This window comes from Octopus sinensis, linkage group LG18, assembly GCF_006345805.1.
Source record: "Octopus sinensis linkage group LG18, ASM634580v1, whole genome shotgun sequence".
NCBI classification, from domain to species: Eukaryota; Metazoa; Mollusca; class Cephalopoda; order Octopoda; family Octopodidae; genus Octopus; species Octopus sinensis.
The window spans coordinates 7,240,420-7,258,467 of record NC_043014.1 but is presented as its reverse complement, the minus strand read 5'-3'; the positions used below and the strand labels follow the sequence as shown (position 1 = coordinate 7,258,467).

The 18,048-nt window shown below is 42.6% G+C and overlaps 1 protein-coding gene across 1 annotated transcript in view; it reads left to right on the top strand.

Annotated features, from left to right (window-relative positions):
• The window catches only part of LOC118766855 (ubiquitin carboxyl-terminal hydrolase 34-like), a 36,517-nt gene that overhangs the window by 15,297 nt on the left and 3,172 nt on the right, over window positions 1–18,048 (top strand). Inside the window, exons 7-14 of the mRNA XM_036510699.1 lie at window positions 2,460–2,547; window positions 3,778–3,830; window positions 5,754–5,879; window positions 7,520–7,595; window positions 9,383–9,483; window positions 10,012–10,713; window positions 13,696–13,806; window positions 17,321–17,480. Of these exons, the coding sequence (XP_036366592.1) occupies window positions 2,460–2,547; window positions 3,778–3,830; window positions 5,754–5,879; window positions 7,520–7,595; window positions 9,383–9,483; window positions 10,012–10,713; window positions 13,696–13,806; window positions 17,321–17,480 (1,417 nt within the window). The remainder of the gene's footprint in view (window positions 1–2,459; window positions 2,548–3,777; window positions 3,831–5,753; window positions 5,880–7,519; window positions 7,596–9,382; window positions 9,484–10,011; window positions 10,714–13,695; window positions 13,807–17,320; window positions 17,481–18,048) is intronic.

The window sequence follows — 18,048 nt, the reverse complement described above, 5'->3', positions numbered from 1 at the left end:
ATAGCTTCAAGATTTCAATGGTATTCTTATATTCTTTGACTTGTTTCAGTCACTTGACTGCGTCCATGCTGGAGCACTGCCTTTTGTTGAACAAATCGACCTTAGGACTTATTCTTTGTAAGCCTAGTATTTAAGTTACAGGGGACGTAAACATCCCAACATCAGTTGTCAAGCGATTGGTGGTGGGGACAAATACAGACACATTAACAAATACATATATATATACATACATAAATATAATATAAGAATTTTTTGCACAATGAGATAAAAAACCAAGGCTGTGTAGATATTAGAGCATTTATAGATAGAAGGTCTTACAGCTGTTTCCAGGATATTTATTAATTTATATCCCTTCATCCCATGTAGAGGCCACGGGTTATGGACAAGTGAGACCATAACCCATGGCCTCTACATGGGATGCGCCTGTCCACTTATGCATACCTTTCCTTCTTGGGACACATAACTCTACTTGTGAAGACCTGTTGAGGCAAGTGAGAATCGAAATCGATCAACATCAATCGAAATTGCAGCTGTGATACCAGTGCCGGTGGCACGTAAGAGAGCCATCCGAATGTGGCCGTTGCCAGCACCGCCCCGACTGGCCTCATGCCGGTGGCACATAAAAAGCACCATCCGTTCATGGCCGTTTGCAAGCCTCGCCTGGCTTCCGTGCCGGTGGCACGTAAAAAGCACCATCCGATCGTGGCCGTTTGCAAGCCTCGTCTGGCACCTGTGCCGGTGGCACGTAAAAAGCACCCACTACACTCACGCAGTGGTTGGCGTTAGGAAGGACATCCAGCTGCAGAAACACTGCCAGATCAGACTGGGCCTGGTGTAGCCTTCTGGCTTCACAGACCCCAGTTGAACCGTCCAACCCATGCTAGCATGGAAAGCGGACGCTAAACGATGATGATGATGATGATGATGATCGGAGACGGTGTGAGAGGATGGTTAAGTAATAGTTAATTTAGATAGGATACAAAATAGAGAGTGAGGTAAAGGAAAGAAAATAGATGTGAGATATGTGGGGATATTAAAGTTGTAGATATCATTCTGCCTAAATAATGGATCTACAAATGCAATATCACTGCATATCTCACATCTATTTTCTCTCCTCCACCTCACTCTATTTCGTATCCTATCTAAATTAACTTTTACTTAACCATCCTCTCACACCGTCTCCAATGAAGGGATATAATTAATAAATATCCTAGAAACAGCTGTAAGACCTTCTATCTATAAATGTTCTGATATCTAAACACCCTTGGTTTTTTTATCTCATTGCGCAAAAAATTCTTATACACACACGCTGACATAGAACCAACGTTGAACCCCTTATTCGCAAAATTACCTAACCTGGAACTTAACTAAGGTCTGTCTGTAGCACTTATTCAGCATTACCTGACACCCTTGTGTCTCAATGACACCATTACCTCTTATAACCTATATATATATATATATATATTTATATGACAGGCTTCTTTCAGTTTCCATCTACCAAATCCACTCACCAGACCTTGGTTGGCCTGAAGCTAAAGTAGAAGACACTTGCCCAAGGTGTCTATATTTATAGTAATTTTTATATATTTCTCTTTCTTCCACTTTTTGTTTTGTGTATGTTAACCCTTTCGTTACTGTATTTATTTTGAGGTGCTCTGTGTGTCTTTTAATTAAGTTTAAATATAACAAAGAATTTATTAAAATAACTTAGTTATCATTCAGCTAGTGTTAGGAACATAAATTGTGACTAAGGTTTGGTGGAAGATTTTAATTCAGAACTTATGAAAACAAGACATTTGTACTCAGAGCCAAATGTGGTTTCAACCAGGTTGGTAACGAAAGGGTTAAGAATTGTTTCTCTATTATATATATTTTAACCCTTTTGTTACCATATTTCTGTTGAGATGCTCTGTGTTTCTTTCAATTAATTTTGAATATAATAAAGAATTTAGTAAAATAACTTAGTTATCATTAAGTTAGTGTTAGGAACATAAATTGTGACTAAGGTTTGGTGGAAGATTTTAATTCAGAACTTATGAAAACAAGACATTTGTACTCAGAGCCAAATGTGGTTTCAACCAGGTTGGTAACGAAAGGGTTAAGAATTGTTTCTCTATTATATATATTTTAACCCTTTTGTTAACATATTTCTGTTGAGATGCTCTGTGTTTCTTTCAATTAATTTTGAATATAATAAAGAATTTAGTAAAATAACTTAGTTATTAAACTAGTGTTAGGAACATAAATTGTAATTAAGATTTGGTGGAAGATTTTAATTCAAAACTTATGAAAACAATGGTTTGGAATCACTGGTTAGAGTTAAGGAGATTGGTTTTTTTTTTAACATGGATTTTTGAAAACAAGACATTTGTTCTATGGAGCCAGAGATGGTTTCATCCAGATTGGCAATGAAAGGGTTAAAGTAATAATTTCAAATATTTTTTTTTTGTCTTTTTCAGACTGAAAAACAAACAAAAAAGTTCCAGTGCTGCTTGTTCCTTATTTTTAACAATTTCTAAATTACTGAACAGTGCTTTTTCACCCAAAGTAAGAACTTTTGTAAAAATTGAAATCCTTAACATTTTTTATTATTATTTTTCTCAATTTTTGTATTCTTTTAGTCTTTTCTCGGTTTTAGTATTTAGACTGTAGCAATTCTGGGAGCATCATTTTGGAGAGTTCTTTACCTTTTGGCCAGAATTTTCTTTTGGTCCGTTACATTTGGGAATGACTTTGTTTCCAATTTTAGTCATGTAAAGGATTTCCTGGAAATTCTACTTGGAATTGATAGAATTGGCAGCATTTCCACAATAAATGTCAAAGGTTGTTTTACCAGCATTCCTGCAGGTAAAATTATAAGCTTACCTATGTGCAACATCATCATCATCATCATCGTTTAACGTCCGCTTTCCATGCTAGCATGGGTTGGATGGTTTGACTGAGAACTGGTGAGCCAGAGGCTGCACCAGGCTCCAGTCTTGATCTGGCAGAGTTTCTACAGCTGGATGCCCTTCCTAACGCCAACCACTCCGAGAGTGTAGTGGGTGCTTTTGTGTGCCACTTTGGTGGTACTGGCAACGGCCATGCCCAAATGGTGCCTTTTATGTGCCACCTGCACAGGAGCCAGTACCACCAAAGTGGCCCTTGTGCCAGTGGTACGTAAAAGCACCCACTACACTCTCAGAGTGGTTGGCGTTAGGAAGGGCATCCAGCTGTAGAAACTCTGCCAGATCAGATTGGAGTCTGGTTCGCCAGCCCACAGTCAAACCGTCCCACCCATGCTAGCATGGAAAGCGGACGTTAAGTGATGATGATGATGCAAGCCATCGCTATAGATCTGGTTTGTAGTGTGCAAGTAGCGATGTATAATAATATTAATGTAATTTTGTAAAGCTCTCTATAAAAGCTACATCATCATTTAGCGTCCACTTTCCATGCTGGCATGGGTTGGACGGTTCAACTGGGGTCTGGGAAGCCAGAAGGCTGCACCAGGCCCAGTCTGATCTGGCAATGTTTCAACGGCTGGATGCCCTTCCTAACGCCAACCACTCCATGAGTCTAGTGGGTGCTTTCTACGTGCCACCGGCACAGGTGCCAGATGATCTGGCAAACGGCCACGATTGGATGGTGCTTTCTATGTGCCATCGGCACAGGTGCCAGTCGGGGCTGGCAAACTATCACCTTAATAAAATCCATAACAGCTACCAGCTTAACAAAACCTAACATTATTTCTTGATCTGTTTTGCTCATACCTTTAATTTTTCTGTCCATTTCCAGATGAAGATATCAGTTTGCCAGATGTTGTACTCACTCTGCCAGGATGATATCACGTAAGACTTCTCATGATCCTTCAACATTTTGCTCTTTGCCACACATGCCCGCACGCGCATGTGTGTGTGTGTGTGTGTGTGTAAATATATTAATCTGAAGATAAAGAACAACGCATGTCCTTAAGTCACATTTCAGGTTGGTGAGATTGAACCTGTTGATGCCGAGTTTGAATTTTATTACATTGAGACCTCTCGCAGAATTCCCATTTACCCCTTTAGCATTCAGATTTCTCTATCAAATGTAATCCTTATTCATTCACATTGTTTTCAATTTACTCTTTTACTTGTTTCAGTCATTTGACTGCGGCCATGCTGGAGCACCGCCTTTAGTCGAGCAACTCGACCCCGGGACTTATTCTTTTTGTAAGCCCAGTACTTATTCTATCGGTCTCTTTTTGCCGAACCGCTAAGTGACGGGGACGTAAACACACCAGCATTGGTTGTCAAGCAATGCTAGGGAGACAAACACAGACACACAAACACATACACACACACACATACATATACATATATACGACAGGCTTCTTTCAGTTTCCGTCTACCAAATCCACTCACAAGTCATTGGTCGGCCCGGGGCTATAGCAGAAGACACTTGCCCAAGATGCCACGCAGTGGGACTGAACCCGGAACCATGTGGTTGGTTAGCAAGCTACTTACCACACAGCCACTCCTGCGCCTATAAATATATATATATATATACATATATACGACAACCTTCTTTCAGTTTCCGTCTACCAAATCCACTCACAAGGCATTGGTCGACCCGGGGCTATAGCAGAAGACACTTGCCCAAGATGCCATGCAGTGGGACGGAACCCGGAACCATGTGGTTGGTTAGCAAGCTACTTACCACGCAGCCACTCCTGCGCCTATCCATGTATTATCTCAAAGTTTCGAGATTTCATTGATGTGATTGTTTAATTTTAAAATGGCATTGTAGGTCGAGTGTGAGAAGCCAGACCTGGCTGGGTTGAACAAATCCAGGCCAGCTTAAACGTGAAAGGTCTAACATCCCCTTTTCCATGCCCTACATGGGTCAAATGGAATTTATTGCAGCAAATTTTCTACAGCCAGATGCTCTTCCTGTTGCCAACCCTCACCCTGCTCCAAATAAAGTTATCTTTCTCCATAGCCAGACATATTTTTGTATGGAAGACTGGAGACAAATGTCACTTCTACAATGATGTCAAGACACGAGCAGACACAAAAAAATACACATAAACTGAAGTTTGGTGTAAAATTAAATGTAGGCTTTGTGTTAAGTACCTCAGTCCATTACGAAACCTTTGATCTAATATCCAAAGAACATTGGTTTGAGGAAATTAAAGCTCTTTAGTAAAAGTAGCTTCAGTTTGGGCTTTTGAAAAAAAAGGCAACTGAGATTTGTTGAAAGTTGTTTTGCTGTCAAAAACTTCAGTTTGATTTCAAAACCTCAGGTTTGGTGTCAAGTGCATAAGTTTAATGTCAATTATTTTGGTTTTGTGTCAAAACATCAGGTTTGGTGTCAATCTGGTCAAATACTGAAGTATTTGACCAGATTTCATGTCAAATACGTCAGTTTGGTGTCAAAAACTTCAAGTTTAGTATCAAATACTTTGGTTTGGTATCAAAACTTCAGGATTGATGTCAAATACTTTGGTTTCATGTCAAATACTTTTGTCTGGTATCAAATACCTTGGCTTGATGTCAAAACTTCAGGTTTGATATCAAGACTTAAGGTTTGATATCAGATACTTTGGTTTGGTGTCAAAACTTCAGATTTGATGTCAAAAACAAAGGTTTAATGTCAAATACTTTGATGTCAAAAATTTAAGTTTGGTTTCAAAACCCCTGGGTTAGTCTTAAATAATTTATTTTTCATGTTTAAAAAAACCGATCTCCTTAACTCTAACCAGTGATTCCAAACCATTGTTTCAATTCCAGGGTGAGTTTGCTGCTTCTCCAGTCTCATATGTGTCCCCACTTGTTAGCAGAATTTGTCAATGCTGATGACCACGATCTCTTGGAATCATACTTGTCATTGTTCTGTATTCTTATAAAATTGGAAAGGTATTGTGGTAATATTTTTTTTTAATATTTATAGTAATTTTTATTTATTTCTCTTTCTTCCACTTTTTGTTTTGTGCATGTTAACCCTTTCGTTACTGTATTTATTTTGAGGTGCTCTGTGTGTCTTTTAATTATTTTAAAAGTAACAAAGAATTTAGTAAAATAACTTAGTTATCATTCAGCTAGTGTTAGGAACATAAATTGTGACTAAGGTTTGGTGGAAGATTTTAATTCAGAACTTATGAAAACAGGACATTTGTACTCAGAGCCAGAGCTGGTTTCAGCCAGGTTGGTATCAAAAGGGTTAAGAATTGTTTCTCTATTATATATATTTTAACCCTTTTGTTACCATATTTCTGTTGAGATGCTCCGTGTTTCTTTCAATTAATTTTAAATATAACAAAGAATTTAGTAAATTAACTTAGTTATCATTAAGATAGTGTTAGGAACATAAACTGAGACTAAGGTTTGGTGGAAGATTTTAATTCAGAACTTATGAAAACAAGACATTTGTACTCAGAGCCAGAAGCGGTTTCAACCAGGTTGGTATCAAAAGGATTAAGAATTGTTTCTCTATTATATATTTTAACCCTTTTGTTACCATATATCTGTTGAGATTCTCTGTGTTTCTTTAAATTAAATTTAAATATAACAAAGAATTTAGTAAAATAACTTAGTTATCATTAAACTAGTGTTAGGAACATAAATTGTGACTAAGGTTTTGCGGAAGATTTTAATGCAAAACTTTTGAAAACAAGACATTTGTACTCAGAGCCAGTTTCAGCCGGTTTGGCAATGAAAGGGTTAAAGAAGAGGAAGGGAAAAAAAACCACTGAGACCAAAGTTGTGATGAAAGTTATGATATGGCAATTGTAACAGAGATGATGGCTGTTGTTGTTGTTATTAGTGGTGGTGGTGGTGGTGGTTGTGCCTTCCACCTCTGCCTCCTCTCTATCCTTCATCTCCTCCCCATTCTCCTCTTCCTCCCCTGGTTCCTTTTATTCCGCCTCCTCTCTTCCTTTTTGTGCTGAGGATGGTGGTGGTGGTGGTGGTGGTGGCGGTGGTGGTTACAATGATAGCATCAAGAAGGTTAGTGAAGTGATGAGGATGGTGACGGAGAGAAGGGGGCGGGGGAGACGGTAGTGGTGGTTGATGGTGATGATGAGGATGGTGATGGTGGTGGTGATGATGATGGTGGTGATGATAAATTGTGATGATGATAATGATGATGATGATGATGGTGATAGCGATGGTTATGATGGTGATGATGATGATGGTGATGGTGATGATGATGATGGTGATAGCGATGGTTATGATGGTGATGATGATGATGGTGATGGTGATGATGATAATGATGATGATGGTGATGGTGATGATGATGATGGTGATAGCGATGGTTATGATGGTGATGGTGATGGTAATGGTGATGAATGGTGATGGGGATAGCGATGGTTATGATGGTGATGATGATGATGGTGATGATTATGATGATGGTGATGATAAATAGTGATGATGATGATGATGATGATGATGGCGATGGTGATGATGATGGCGATGGTGATTATGATTATGATGGCGATGGTGATTATGATAATGCTGACACTAGTTGTCATCTTATTCTTCTTCTTCTCCCTCCACAGTGGCCTCGATGAACTGAAGCGTGAAAAGCCAATCCATTCCATTCTGCAGATCATCAAAGACAGAAAGTGCAGCAAGGTCAGTCAGCCATGTTTTCCGTTTTTCTGCAGTTTTCTTCATTTTTCGTCCTGAATTTCAGATTCTTGTCAATGGTATTTCACTGTTGCTGTTGTTGTTATTGATGTTTGTTTGTTTGTTTGTTTGTTTGTTTGTTGAGCGAAGCGGTCTTCTTCCCAGAGTGGGAGAAGTCCGAAACGTGGTCCTTTGCTATTCATAAGACCCGCAGAAGAGAGAGCAGGTCAACCCCCCGACACCGAGAGCATCGACGGATGGATGAATGCGCATCCAGGCTCAGCGGTTGCGTAGGAAGTCGGGGAGGACAAGAAACAGGAAGAAAGAGTGAGAGAAAGTTGGGGGCGAAAGAGTACATCAGGGGTCGCCACCACCCCCTGCTGGAGCCTCGTGGAGCTTTAGGTGTTTTCGCTCAATAAACATACACAACGCCCGGACTGGGAATCGAAACCGCGATCCTCCGACCGCGAGTCTGCTGGTTGTTGATGTTGTAGTGGGTGGTGGTAGAAAAAGTAGTGGTTGCAGTACCAATGATGGCAATTATGATAGGAGTGGCAGAGATTGTAGTTGATGTGGTAATGGTGGTGGTGGTAGTGGCAGCGGTGGTGAAGACAGTTGTGGTTCCAGGCTGTAGTTGTGGTGGTCCTTGGCAGCATTTGGCAAATTTTGTAAGTTGGATAATTCTTGTTTTCTTTTATTCTCTTACTCGTTTCAGTCATCTGACTGTGGCCATGCTGGAGCACCGCCTTTAGTCGAGCAAATCAACCCCAGGACTTATTCTTTGTAAGCCTTGTACTTATTCTATCGGTCTCTTTTGCTGAACCGCTAAGTTACGGGGATGTAAACAAACCAGCATCGGTTGTCAAGCGATGGTGAGGGGGGAAAAACACAGACACACAAACATATATATATATATATGTGACCGCATGTGTACAATTGGCGATTTTTTCTCCTCTGTCTTCCCTTCTCCTATGTTTCTGATGAAGAGCTCCGCTCGAAACATTAAACCCTCCTTCTTTCCTTCTTTCCTGAGCGTCCAATAATACTATATTTGTTCCACGTCCTCGCGTTGTTGTGTTTTTTTGTGCTTTCATGTTTGGATTAACTTTATATATATATATGTGTGTGTATGTGTGTGTATGATGGGCTTCTTTCAATTTCCATCTACCAAATCCGCTCTAGGGTTTGGTCAGCCTGAGGCTGTAGGAGAAGCCACTTGCCCAAGGTGCCACGCAGTGGGACTGAACCTGGAACCATGTGGTTGAGAAGCAAGCTTCTTAGCCCACACAGCCACACCTGCGACTATGTACAATATAGTCGGCGAGCTGGCAGAAACGTTAGCACGCCGGGCGAAATGCGTAGCCATATTTCGTCTGTCGTTACGTTGTGAGTTCAAATTCTGCCGAGGCCAACTTTGCCTTTCATCCTTTCGGGGTCGATAAATTAAGTACCAGTTACGCACTGGGGTCGATGTAATCGACTTAATCCCTTGGTCTGTCTTGTTTGTCCCCTCTGTGTTTAGCCCCTTATGGGTAGTAAAGAAATAGTTATTTCGTCTGTCTTTACGTTCTGAGTTCAAATTCCGCGGAGGTCGACTTTGCCTTTCATCCTTTCGGGGTCGATTAAATAAGTACCAGTTACGCACTGGGGTCGATGTAATCGACTTAATCCCTTTGTCTGTCCTTGTTTGTCCCCTCTGTGTTTAGCCCCTTGTGGGCAATAAAGAAATATATGTATATTACCCTGCTATTCCATGCCATAACCATTTCTCACTGTTCTCCTTCTGATTGCAGTGTGTTCATATTTGTCTTCAAGTCTGCAAGCACCTTTCGGAACAAAGCCGGAAAAGCAAAACGTTGCTCCTGGAATTAAACATCGTTCCAATTCTAATGAGGTAAGTGTCCTTGGAGAATACCAAAACTTAGGCCCTTGTTCCATTATTTCTGTGGATTTACTCTCCTTTACTCTTTTTACTCTTTTACTTGTTTCAGTCATTTGACTGCGGCCATGCTGGAGCACCGCCTTTAATGGAGCAACTCGACCCCGGGACTTATTCTTTGTAAGCCCAGTACTTATTGTATCGGTCTCTTTTGCCGAACCGCTAAGTTACGGGGATGTAAACACACCGCCATTGGTTGTCAAGCGATGTTGGAGGGACAAACACAGACACACAAACTCTCACACACACACACACACACACACACACACACACACACACACACACATATATATACGACGGGCTTCTTTCAATTTCTGTCTACCAAATCCACTCACAAGGCTTTGGTCGGCCCGAGGCTATAGTAGAAGACACTTGCCCAAGTGGGACTGAACCCAGAATCATGTGATTGGTAAGCAAGCTACTTACCACACAGCCACTCCTGCTATGTATAGATATATATATTCTTTATGTTTTTAATTTCAGTTTTAAGGAAGCTTTAGCCAGTGTTGCTTCTGTTGGGAGTTCTGATTCTACTGCTGCTGCCGATAATTGTGATAATGGTAGTCGTCATAGTAATGATGATGACGATGATGATGACGATAAGAATGGTGGTGATGATGATAATGATGGTGATGAGAAAACTGGTGCTCAGAACGGCGATCACACTGTTGTTGGTGATGATGATGCTGATGATGGACAAGATGTGGGTGATCACAGTGTTGGTAACGGTCATGTTGATAACGACGACGACGATGATGATGATGGTGACGGTGACGAGAAAAATGGTGCTCAGAGCAGCGATCATGCTGTTAGTGATAATGATGCTGTTAAACTTGACAAAGATGATGGTGATGATGATGATGATGATGATGATGATGATGATGATGATGATGATGATGATGATGATGAAAAGAATGACGATCATGTTGATGATGATGATGATGGTGATGATGCTGAAGGTGATCATTATAATGATGTTACCAATGATGATGATGATGGTGGTGGTGGTGGTGGTGGTGGTGGTGGTGGTGGTGCCGGTGGCGGCAGCTTTTATGATGCAGACTCTTTGCGGATCTGTGAAGAGTTACTAGAGAACCTGACTGTGAGAGTCATGCCGTGCCTCGATGTGCAGCAGCGGCCTTCTTCCGATGGCCTCCCCCCGACGACCAGTGGCACCAACAACAGGTAAGTGTTAATCTACCCATTGGAGTGTATGGGTTGTGTGATGATGGTGGTGTTGGTGATGAATAGTGTTGTATCAATTGTTGTGGTGTGACGATAGTAGTAGTAGTAGTAGAAGAAGGCGGTGAGCTGGCAGAAGAGTTAGCACGCCGGGCGAAATGCGTAGCCGTATTTCGTCTGCCGTTACGTTCTGAGTTCAAATTCCGCCGAGGTCAACTTTGCCTTTCATCCTTTCGGAGTCGATAAAATAAGTACCAGTTACGCACTGGGGTCGATGTAATCGACTTAATCCGTTTGTCTGTCCTTGTTTGTCCTCTCTGCGTTTAGCCCCTTGTGGGTAGTAAAGAAATAGGTATTTCGTCTGCCGTTACGTTCTGAGTTCAAATTCCGCCGAGGTCAACTTTGCCTTTCATCCTTTCGGGGTCGATAAAATAAGTACCAGTTACGCACTGGGGTCAATGTAATCGACTTAATCCGTTTGTCTGTCCTTGTTTGTCCTCTCTGCGTTTAGCCCCTTGTGGGTAGTAAAGAAATAGGTATTTCGTCTGCCGTTACGTTCTGAGTTCAAATTCCGCCGAGGTCGACTTTGCCTTTCATCCTTTCGGGGTCGATAAAATAAGTACCAGTTACGCACTGGGGTCGATGTAATCGACTTAATCCGTTTGTCTGTCCTTGTTTGTCCTCTCTGTGTTTAGCCCCTTGTAGGTAGTAAAGAAATAGGTATTTCGTCTGCCGTTACGTTCTGGGTTCAAATTCCGCCGAGGTCGACTTTGCCTTTCATCCTTTCGGGGTCGATAAAATAAGTACCAGTTACGCACTGGGGTCGATGTAATCGACTTAATCCCTTTGTCTGTCCTTCTTTGTCCCCTCTGTGTTTAGCCCCTTGTGGGTAGTAAAGAAATAGGTATTTCGTCTGCCGTTACGTTCTGAGTTCAAATTCCGCCGAGGTTGACTTTGCCTTTCATCCTTTCGGGGTCACGATGTAATCGACTTAATCCGTTTGTCTGTCCTTGTTTGTCCTCTCTGTGTTTAGCCCCTTGTGGGTAGTAAAGAAATAGGTATTTCGTCTGCCGTTACGTTCTGAGTTCAAATTCCGCCGAGGTCGACTTTGCCTTTCATCCTTTCGGGGTCGATAAAATAAGTACCAGTTACGCACTGGGGTCGATGTAATCGACTTAATCCATTTGTCTGTCCTTCTTTGTCCTCTCTGTGTTTAGCCCCTTGTGGGTAGTAAAGAAATATGTATTTCGTCTGCCGTTACGTTCTGAGTTCAAATTCCGCCGAGGTCGACTTTGCCTTTCATCCTTTCGGGGTCGATAAAATAAGTACCAGTTACGCACTGGGGTCGATGTGATCGACTTAATCCGTTTGTCTGTCCTTGTTTGTCCTCTCTGTGTTTAGCCCCTTGTGGGTAGTAAAGAAATAGGTATTTCGTCTGTCGTTACGTTCTGAGTTCAAATTCCGCCGAGGTTGACTTTGCCTTTCATCCTTTCGGGGTCACGATGTAATCGACTTAATCCGTGTGTCTGTCCTTGTTTGTCCCCTCTGTGTTTAGCCCCTTGTGGGTAGTAAAGAAATAGGTATTTCGTCTGCCGTTACGTTCTGAGTTCAATTCCGCCGAGGTCGACTTTGCCTTTCATCCTTTCGGGGTCACGATGTAATCGACTTAATCTGTTTGTCAGTCCTTGTTGTCCTCTCTGTGTTTAGCCCCTTGTGGGTAGTAAAGAAATAGGTATTTCGTCTGCCGTTACGTTCTGAGTTCAAATTCCGCCGAGGTTGACTTTGCCTTTCATCCTTTCGGGGTCACGATGTAATCGACTTAATCCGTTTGTCTGTCCTTGTTTGTCCTCTCTGTGTTAGCCCCTTGTGGGTAGTAAAGAAATAGGTATTCGTCTGCCGTTACGTTCTGAGTTCAATTCCGCCGAGGTCGACTTTGCCTTTCATCCTTTTGGGGTCGATAAAATAAGTACCAGTTACGCACTGGGGTCGATGTAATCGACTTAATCCATTTGTCTGTCCTTCTTTGTCCTCTCTGTGTTTAGCCCCTTGTGGGTAGTAAAGAAATATGTATTTCGTCTGCTGTTACGTTCTGAGTTCAAATTCCGCCGAGGTCGACTTTGCCTTTCATCCTTCGGGGTCGATAAAATAAGTACCAGTTACGCACTGGGGTCGATGTGATCGACTTAATCCGTTGTCTGTCCTTGTTTGTCCTCTCTGTGTTTAGCCCCTTGTGGGTAGTAAAGAAATAGGTATTTCGTCTGCCGTTACGTTCTGAGTTCAAATTCCGCCGAGGTTGACTTTGCCTTTCATCCTTTCGGGGTCACGATGTAATCGACTTAATCCGTGTGTCTGTCCTTGTTTGTCCCCTCTGTGTTTAGCCCCTTGTGGGTAGTAAAGAAATAGGTATTTCGTCTGCCGTTACGTTCTGAGTTCAAATTCCGCCGAGGTCGACTTTGCCTTTCATCCTTTCGGGGTCACGATGTAATCGACTTAATCTGTTTGTCAGTCCTTGTTTGTCCTCTCTGTGTTTAGCCCCTTGTGGGTAGTAAAGAAATAGGTATTATACATGTAAAGTATTCGCATGCCACTGGTCTCCTGCTAGTCTCATGACGTATCCTAAAATGGCTAAGATAATGCACGGGACGGCGAGCGCGTGCATCTGAAGATATAAAGTACATGATAGTGAACGTAAACATACATCAGCCACTAAAAAGTTTCTGATAGATGTAGGGCAGCTCTACATCGTATATTTACGTTAACCACGGGTAGGCAAGCAAAAGTGTGATCGCATATTTGCATCAACCGTTGTCAAGGGGTTGAACCGGTTTCTATTACATTATATATACTCTTCCAACCCATGCCAGCATGGAAAGCGGACGTTAAACGATGATGATGATGATTTGCTTATAACTGATCAACCTCAAAAATGTTGGTCTTCTTCTAACATTTACTTAATCATTCCACTTTCTGGTTTTTTTCTTGCAGCTCCCCTGCAATTTACTGGTGCCAGAACAAATTCCGGTTACTGGTGACAGCCGAGATGGACCGTGCTGAAGATTTCACTGCAGGCTTTGATGAGACTGCAATCCGCATTCGGTAAGTTGATTCGAATGATAGTTTTTCTCTCCTCTCTAAAATTTGTAACTCCTTCATGTTCTTACTTGTATGTGTGACGACGTTCACCTAGGGCGGGTTGAGCCGGCTTCTCCTCTGGTCCCAACAGCATCATGAACCATGGTGGCTCATGCTCCACGGTCCTGTGCGAGGTCACTGGAGATAGCAAGCCATTCGCGGTTCCATCTGCGCAGACGAAGGTGGCGAGCTGGCAGAAACGTTAGCACGCCAGGCGAAATGCTTAGCGGTATTTCGTCTGCGTTACGTTGTGAGTTCAAATTCCACCGCGGTCGACTTTGCCTTTCATCCTTTCAGGGTCGATAAATTAAGTACCAGTTACGCACTGGGGTCGATGTAATCGACTTAATACCTATGTCTGTCCTTGTTTGTCCCCTCTGTGTTTAGCCCCTTGTGGGTAATAAAGAAATAGGTTCCATCTGCGCAGACCGACCACCTGCGGACCTGAGAATTCGGAGAGGTCCTCCTTTATCATCGTTGCCCAGGTCTTCAGCTGCCCGCCCGTGCGTTTGCGCCAGCTGGGAAGTGGAGGTGGGAGGAGGGCATCGCGAATCAGCTCACCCTCTGGACACCGGGCCGCATGACCAAACCACCTTAAGTGCCTTTGTAGAAGCACCAAGAGGATCGGCAACTGGCGGCTTCAAGGTCGTTCTGTCCCTGCGTCTGTAGAGACTCCGCAGCAAACAGGGCGTCCCATCACTCGGGATATGCATGCGGTGGCACGTAAAACCGTGCTGGTGGCACGTAAAAAGCACCATCCGATTGTGGCCGTTTGCCAGCCTCGTCTGGCACCTGTGCAGGTAGCACGTAAAAAGCACCATCCGAACGTGGTCAATTCCAGCGCCGCCTTGGCTGGCTTCCGTGCTGGTGGCACATAAAAAGCACTAACCGATCGTGGCCAATGCCGGACCCCCCAGGCACCTGTGCAGGTGGCATGTAAAAAGCACCCACTACACTCACAGAGTGGTTGGCGTTAGGAAGGGCATCCAGCAGTAGAAACATTGCCAGATCAGACTGGGCCTGGTGCAGCCTTCTGACTTCCCAGACCCCAGTTGAACCGTCCAACCCATGCTAGCATGGAAAACGGACGTTAAACGATGATGATGATGATGATGTCAGGGACCACTTGTGAATTCAATATTCCCACGAAACTTCTATGAAACCTACTACTACCAAATCTTCAGTATCCTTCTTGTTCCTATGCAGATCTTCATAATTTCTGATGTTTCCACCCTTGATTGGTCACCCTTCCTCCTATCTAATTCCTCATTTCATTTTATTTCTTTATACATCTCTCTTTTTGTCTACCTTGTTTGAGTTTGTATAACCACATGGCCGTCTTTTCATCCTTATTCTGAGTCCATTTTGTCAAAATCTTAATCTAAAGTACCTATCTTTAGGTACTTTACTACCCGCAAGGGGCTAAACACAGAGGGGACAAACAAGGACAGACGAACGGATTAAGTCGATTACATCGACCCCAGTGCGTAACTGGTACTTATTTAATCGACCCCGAAAGTATGAAAGGCAAAGTTGACCTCGGCGGAATTTGAACTCAGAACGTAGCGGCAGACAAAATACCTATTTCTTTACTACCCACAAAGAGCTAAACACAGAGGGGACAAACAAGGACAGACGAACGGATTAAGTCGATTACATCGACCCCAGTGCGTAACTGGTACTTATTTAATCGACCCCGAAAGGATGAAAGGCAAAGTTGACCTCGGCGGAATTTGAACTCAGAACGTAGCGGCAGACAAAATACCTATTTCTTTACTACCCACAAGGGGCTAAACACAGAGAGGACAAACAAGGACAGACGAATGGATTAAGTCAATTACATCAACCCCAGTGCGTAACTGGTACTTAATTTATCGACCCCGAAAGGATGAAAGGCAAAGTCGACTTCGGTGGAATTTGAACTCTGAACGTAGCGGCAGACAAAATACGGCTACACATTTCGCCCGGCCTGCTCACGTTTCTGCCAGCTCGCAGCCGTATCTTAGTCTAAAGTACCGGCATAATCTGATGATCAAGGATGTTGCCTTGAAGACTCATGGATCAAGGGCTTGGTCCCATTTCTGTGGCACCTTGGACAAGGGTCTTTTACAATAGCGACAGGTTTATCCAAACTCTATGAGAGAAATTAGGCAGACAAAAACTGCGGAAGCTTGTCAGATGGAATTTACCTACAGTCTTGAGGGTCCCATTAAGGTCATAGGCATTGACCTTCCACCTCATGGTCATACCAGCATCACCTACCTTCTCTACCCTATCTGCCATCCACTACCATCACATACTCTTTACTCTTTTACTTGTTTCAGTCATTTGACTGTGACCATGCTGGAGCAGCGCCTTTAGTCGAGCAAATCGACCCCAGGGCTTATTTTTTGTAAGCCTTGTATTTATTCTATAGGCCTCTCTTGCCGAACCGCTAAGTTACGGGGATGTAAACAAACCAGCATCGGTTGTCAAGCGATGTTGGTGGGGGAGGGGGACAAACACAGACACACAAGCATACACACACACACACACACTCACACACATATATATATATATATACATATATATATACATATAATAATTATTAATTGAGGGAATAAAATCCAAACTTACAAGGAAAAAATTCAATTTAGAAATACTAAATCAAATTTCACACAATTTGTAATCATTTTGAATTGATAAAAGGTGTTTTTTTTCTAATTTTATATATATATATATATATGTATACAACGGGCTTCTTTCAGTGTCCGTCTACCAAATCCACTCACAAGGCTTTGGTCGGCCCGAGGCTATAGTAGAAGACAGTTGCCCAAGGTGCCACGCAGTGGGACTGAACCCGAAACCATGTGGTTGGTAAGCAAGCTACTTACCACACAGCCACTCCTGCGCCTACGTCACATGTCTATACCAGCATCACTTGCCCCTGCTCTAGCTACCATCACACATCCATACTTCCATGGTTTCGTCTACCATCCACTCCCACCAATATCTAAGAGATTTTGGGGGCGCAATCATTAGCACATTGGGCAAAATACTTCGTAACATTTCGTCTGTCTTTACATTCTGAGTTCAAATTCTGCTGAGGTCAAATTTGCCCTTCTCCTTTTATCACCATCATCATCGTCATCGTCGTTTAACATCCGTTTTCCGCGCTAGCATGGGTTGGATGGTTCGACCGGGGTCTGGGAAGCCAGGAGGCTGCACAAGGCTCCAGTCTGATCTGGCAGTGTTTCTACAGCTGGATGCCCTTCCTAAGGCCAACCACTCCGCGAGTGGTTATTTTCAGAGTTGATAAAATAAGTACCAGTTGAATATTGGGGGGGGGGGTCAGTGTAATCACCTCAACCCCCTCCTCCTAACTTGTTGCCCTGTGTCAAAATTTGAAACCAATACCTGTTTATATCCTAAGATTTTGTTCTCATTCAGATGTGGTCAAGAGGGTCGGTCTTTGTACATTTTGTTTTCTCCTTTTCAGGCCAGTGGTCAGCACAGAACCGGTTTTAGCAACCTATGAACTTTATGACAAAGTGGTCATCTCCAAGTGTTTTGTACGTCACAAACCAAACAACATACAGATGTCGCTGGCAAAATCAGACCCTGCTTATTGGCCTCGTCTCTTGGAGACAACAGAAAAGGTAGAAGACGTCTTTGCTGTGTGATCTTTTAGTGTTGTCGTTTATCTTTTACAGCTGTGGCCATGCTGGGGCACTGCCCCGAAGTGTCGAGTTAAAAACTGATCAACCCCAGTGCTCGATTTTGATGATAAAGTCTGCAACCTGTTCTGTCATTGCTTTCTGACGAGCCCCCTAAGTTTCAGGGACATAAACAAACCATCACTGGTTGTCAAACAGTGGCAGGCAGGTAGGCAAGCACAAATTGGTGAACACACACAGACACACATTCATAATGAATATGCAAATATACAAACATATGCACACACACACACGCACAGACACACATACATTATGAATATGCAAATATATAAATATATGCACACACACACATAATGAATATGCAAATATATAAGTATATGCACACACACATACATAATGAATATGCAAATATATAATATGCACACACACATACATAATGAATATGCAAATATGTATATATATATGCACACACACACACACATATGTATATATACACATATACATATACACATGTGCGATGTGCTTCTTTTGGTTTCTCTCTCTCAAATCC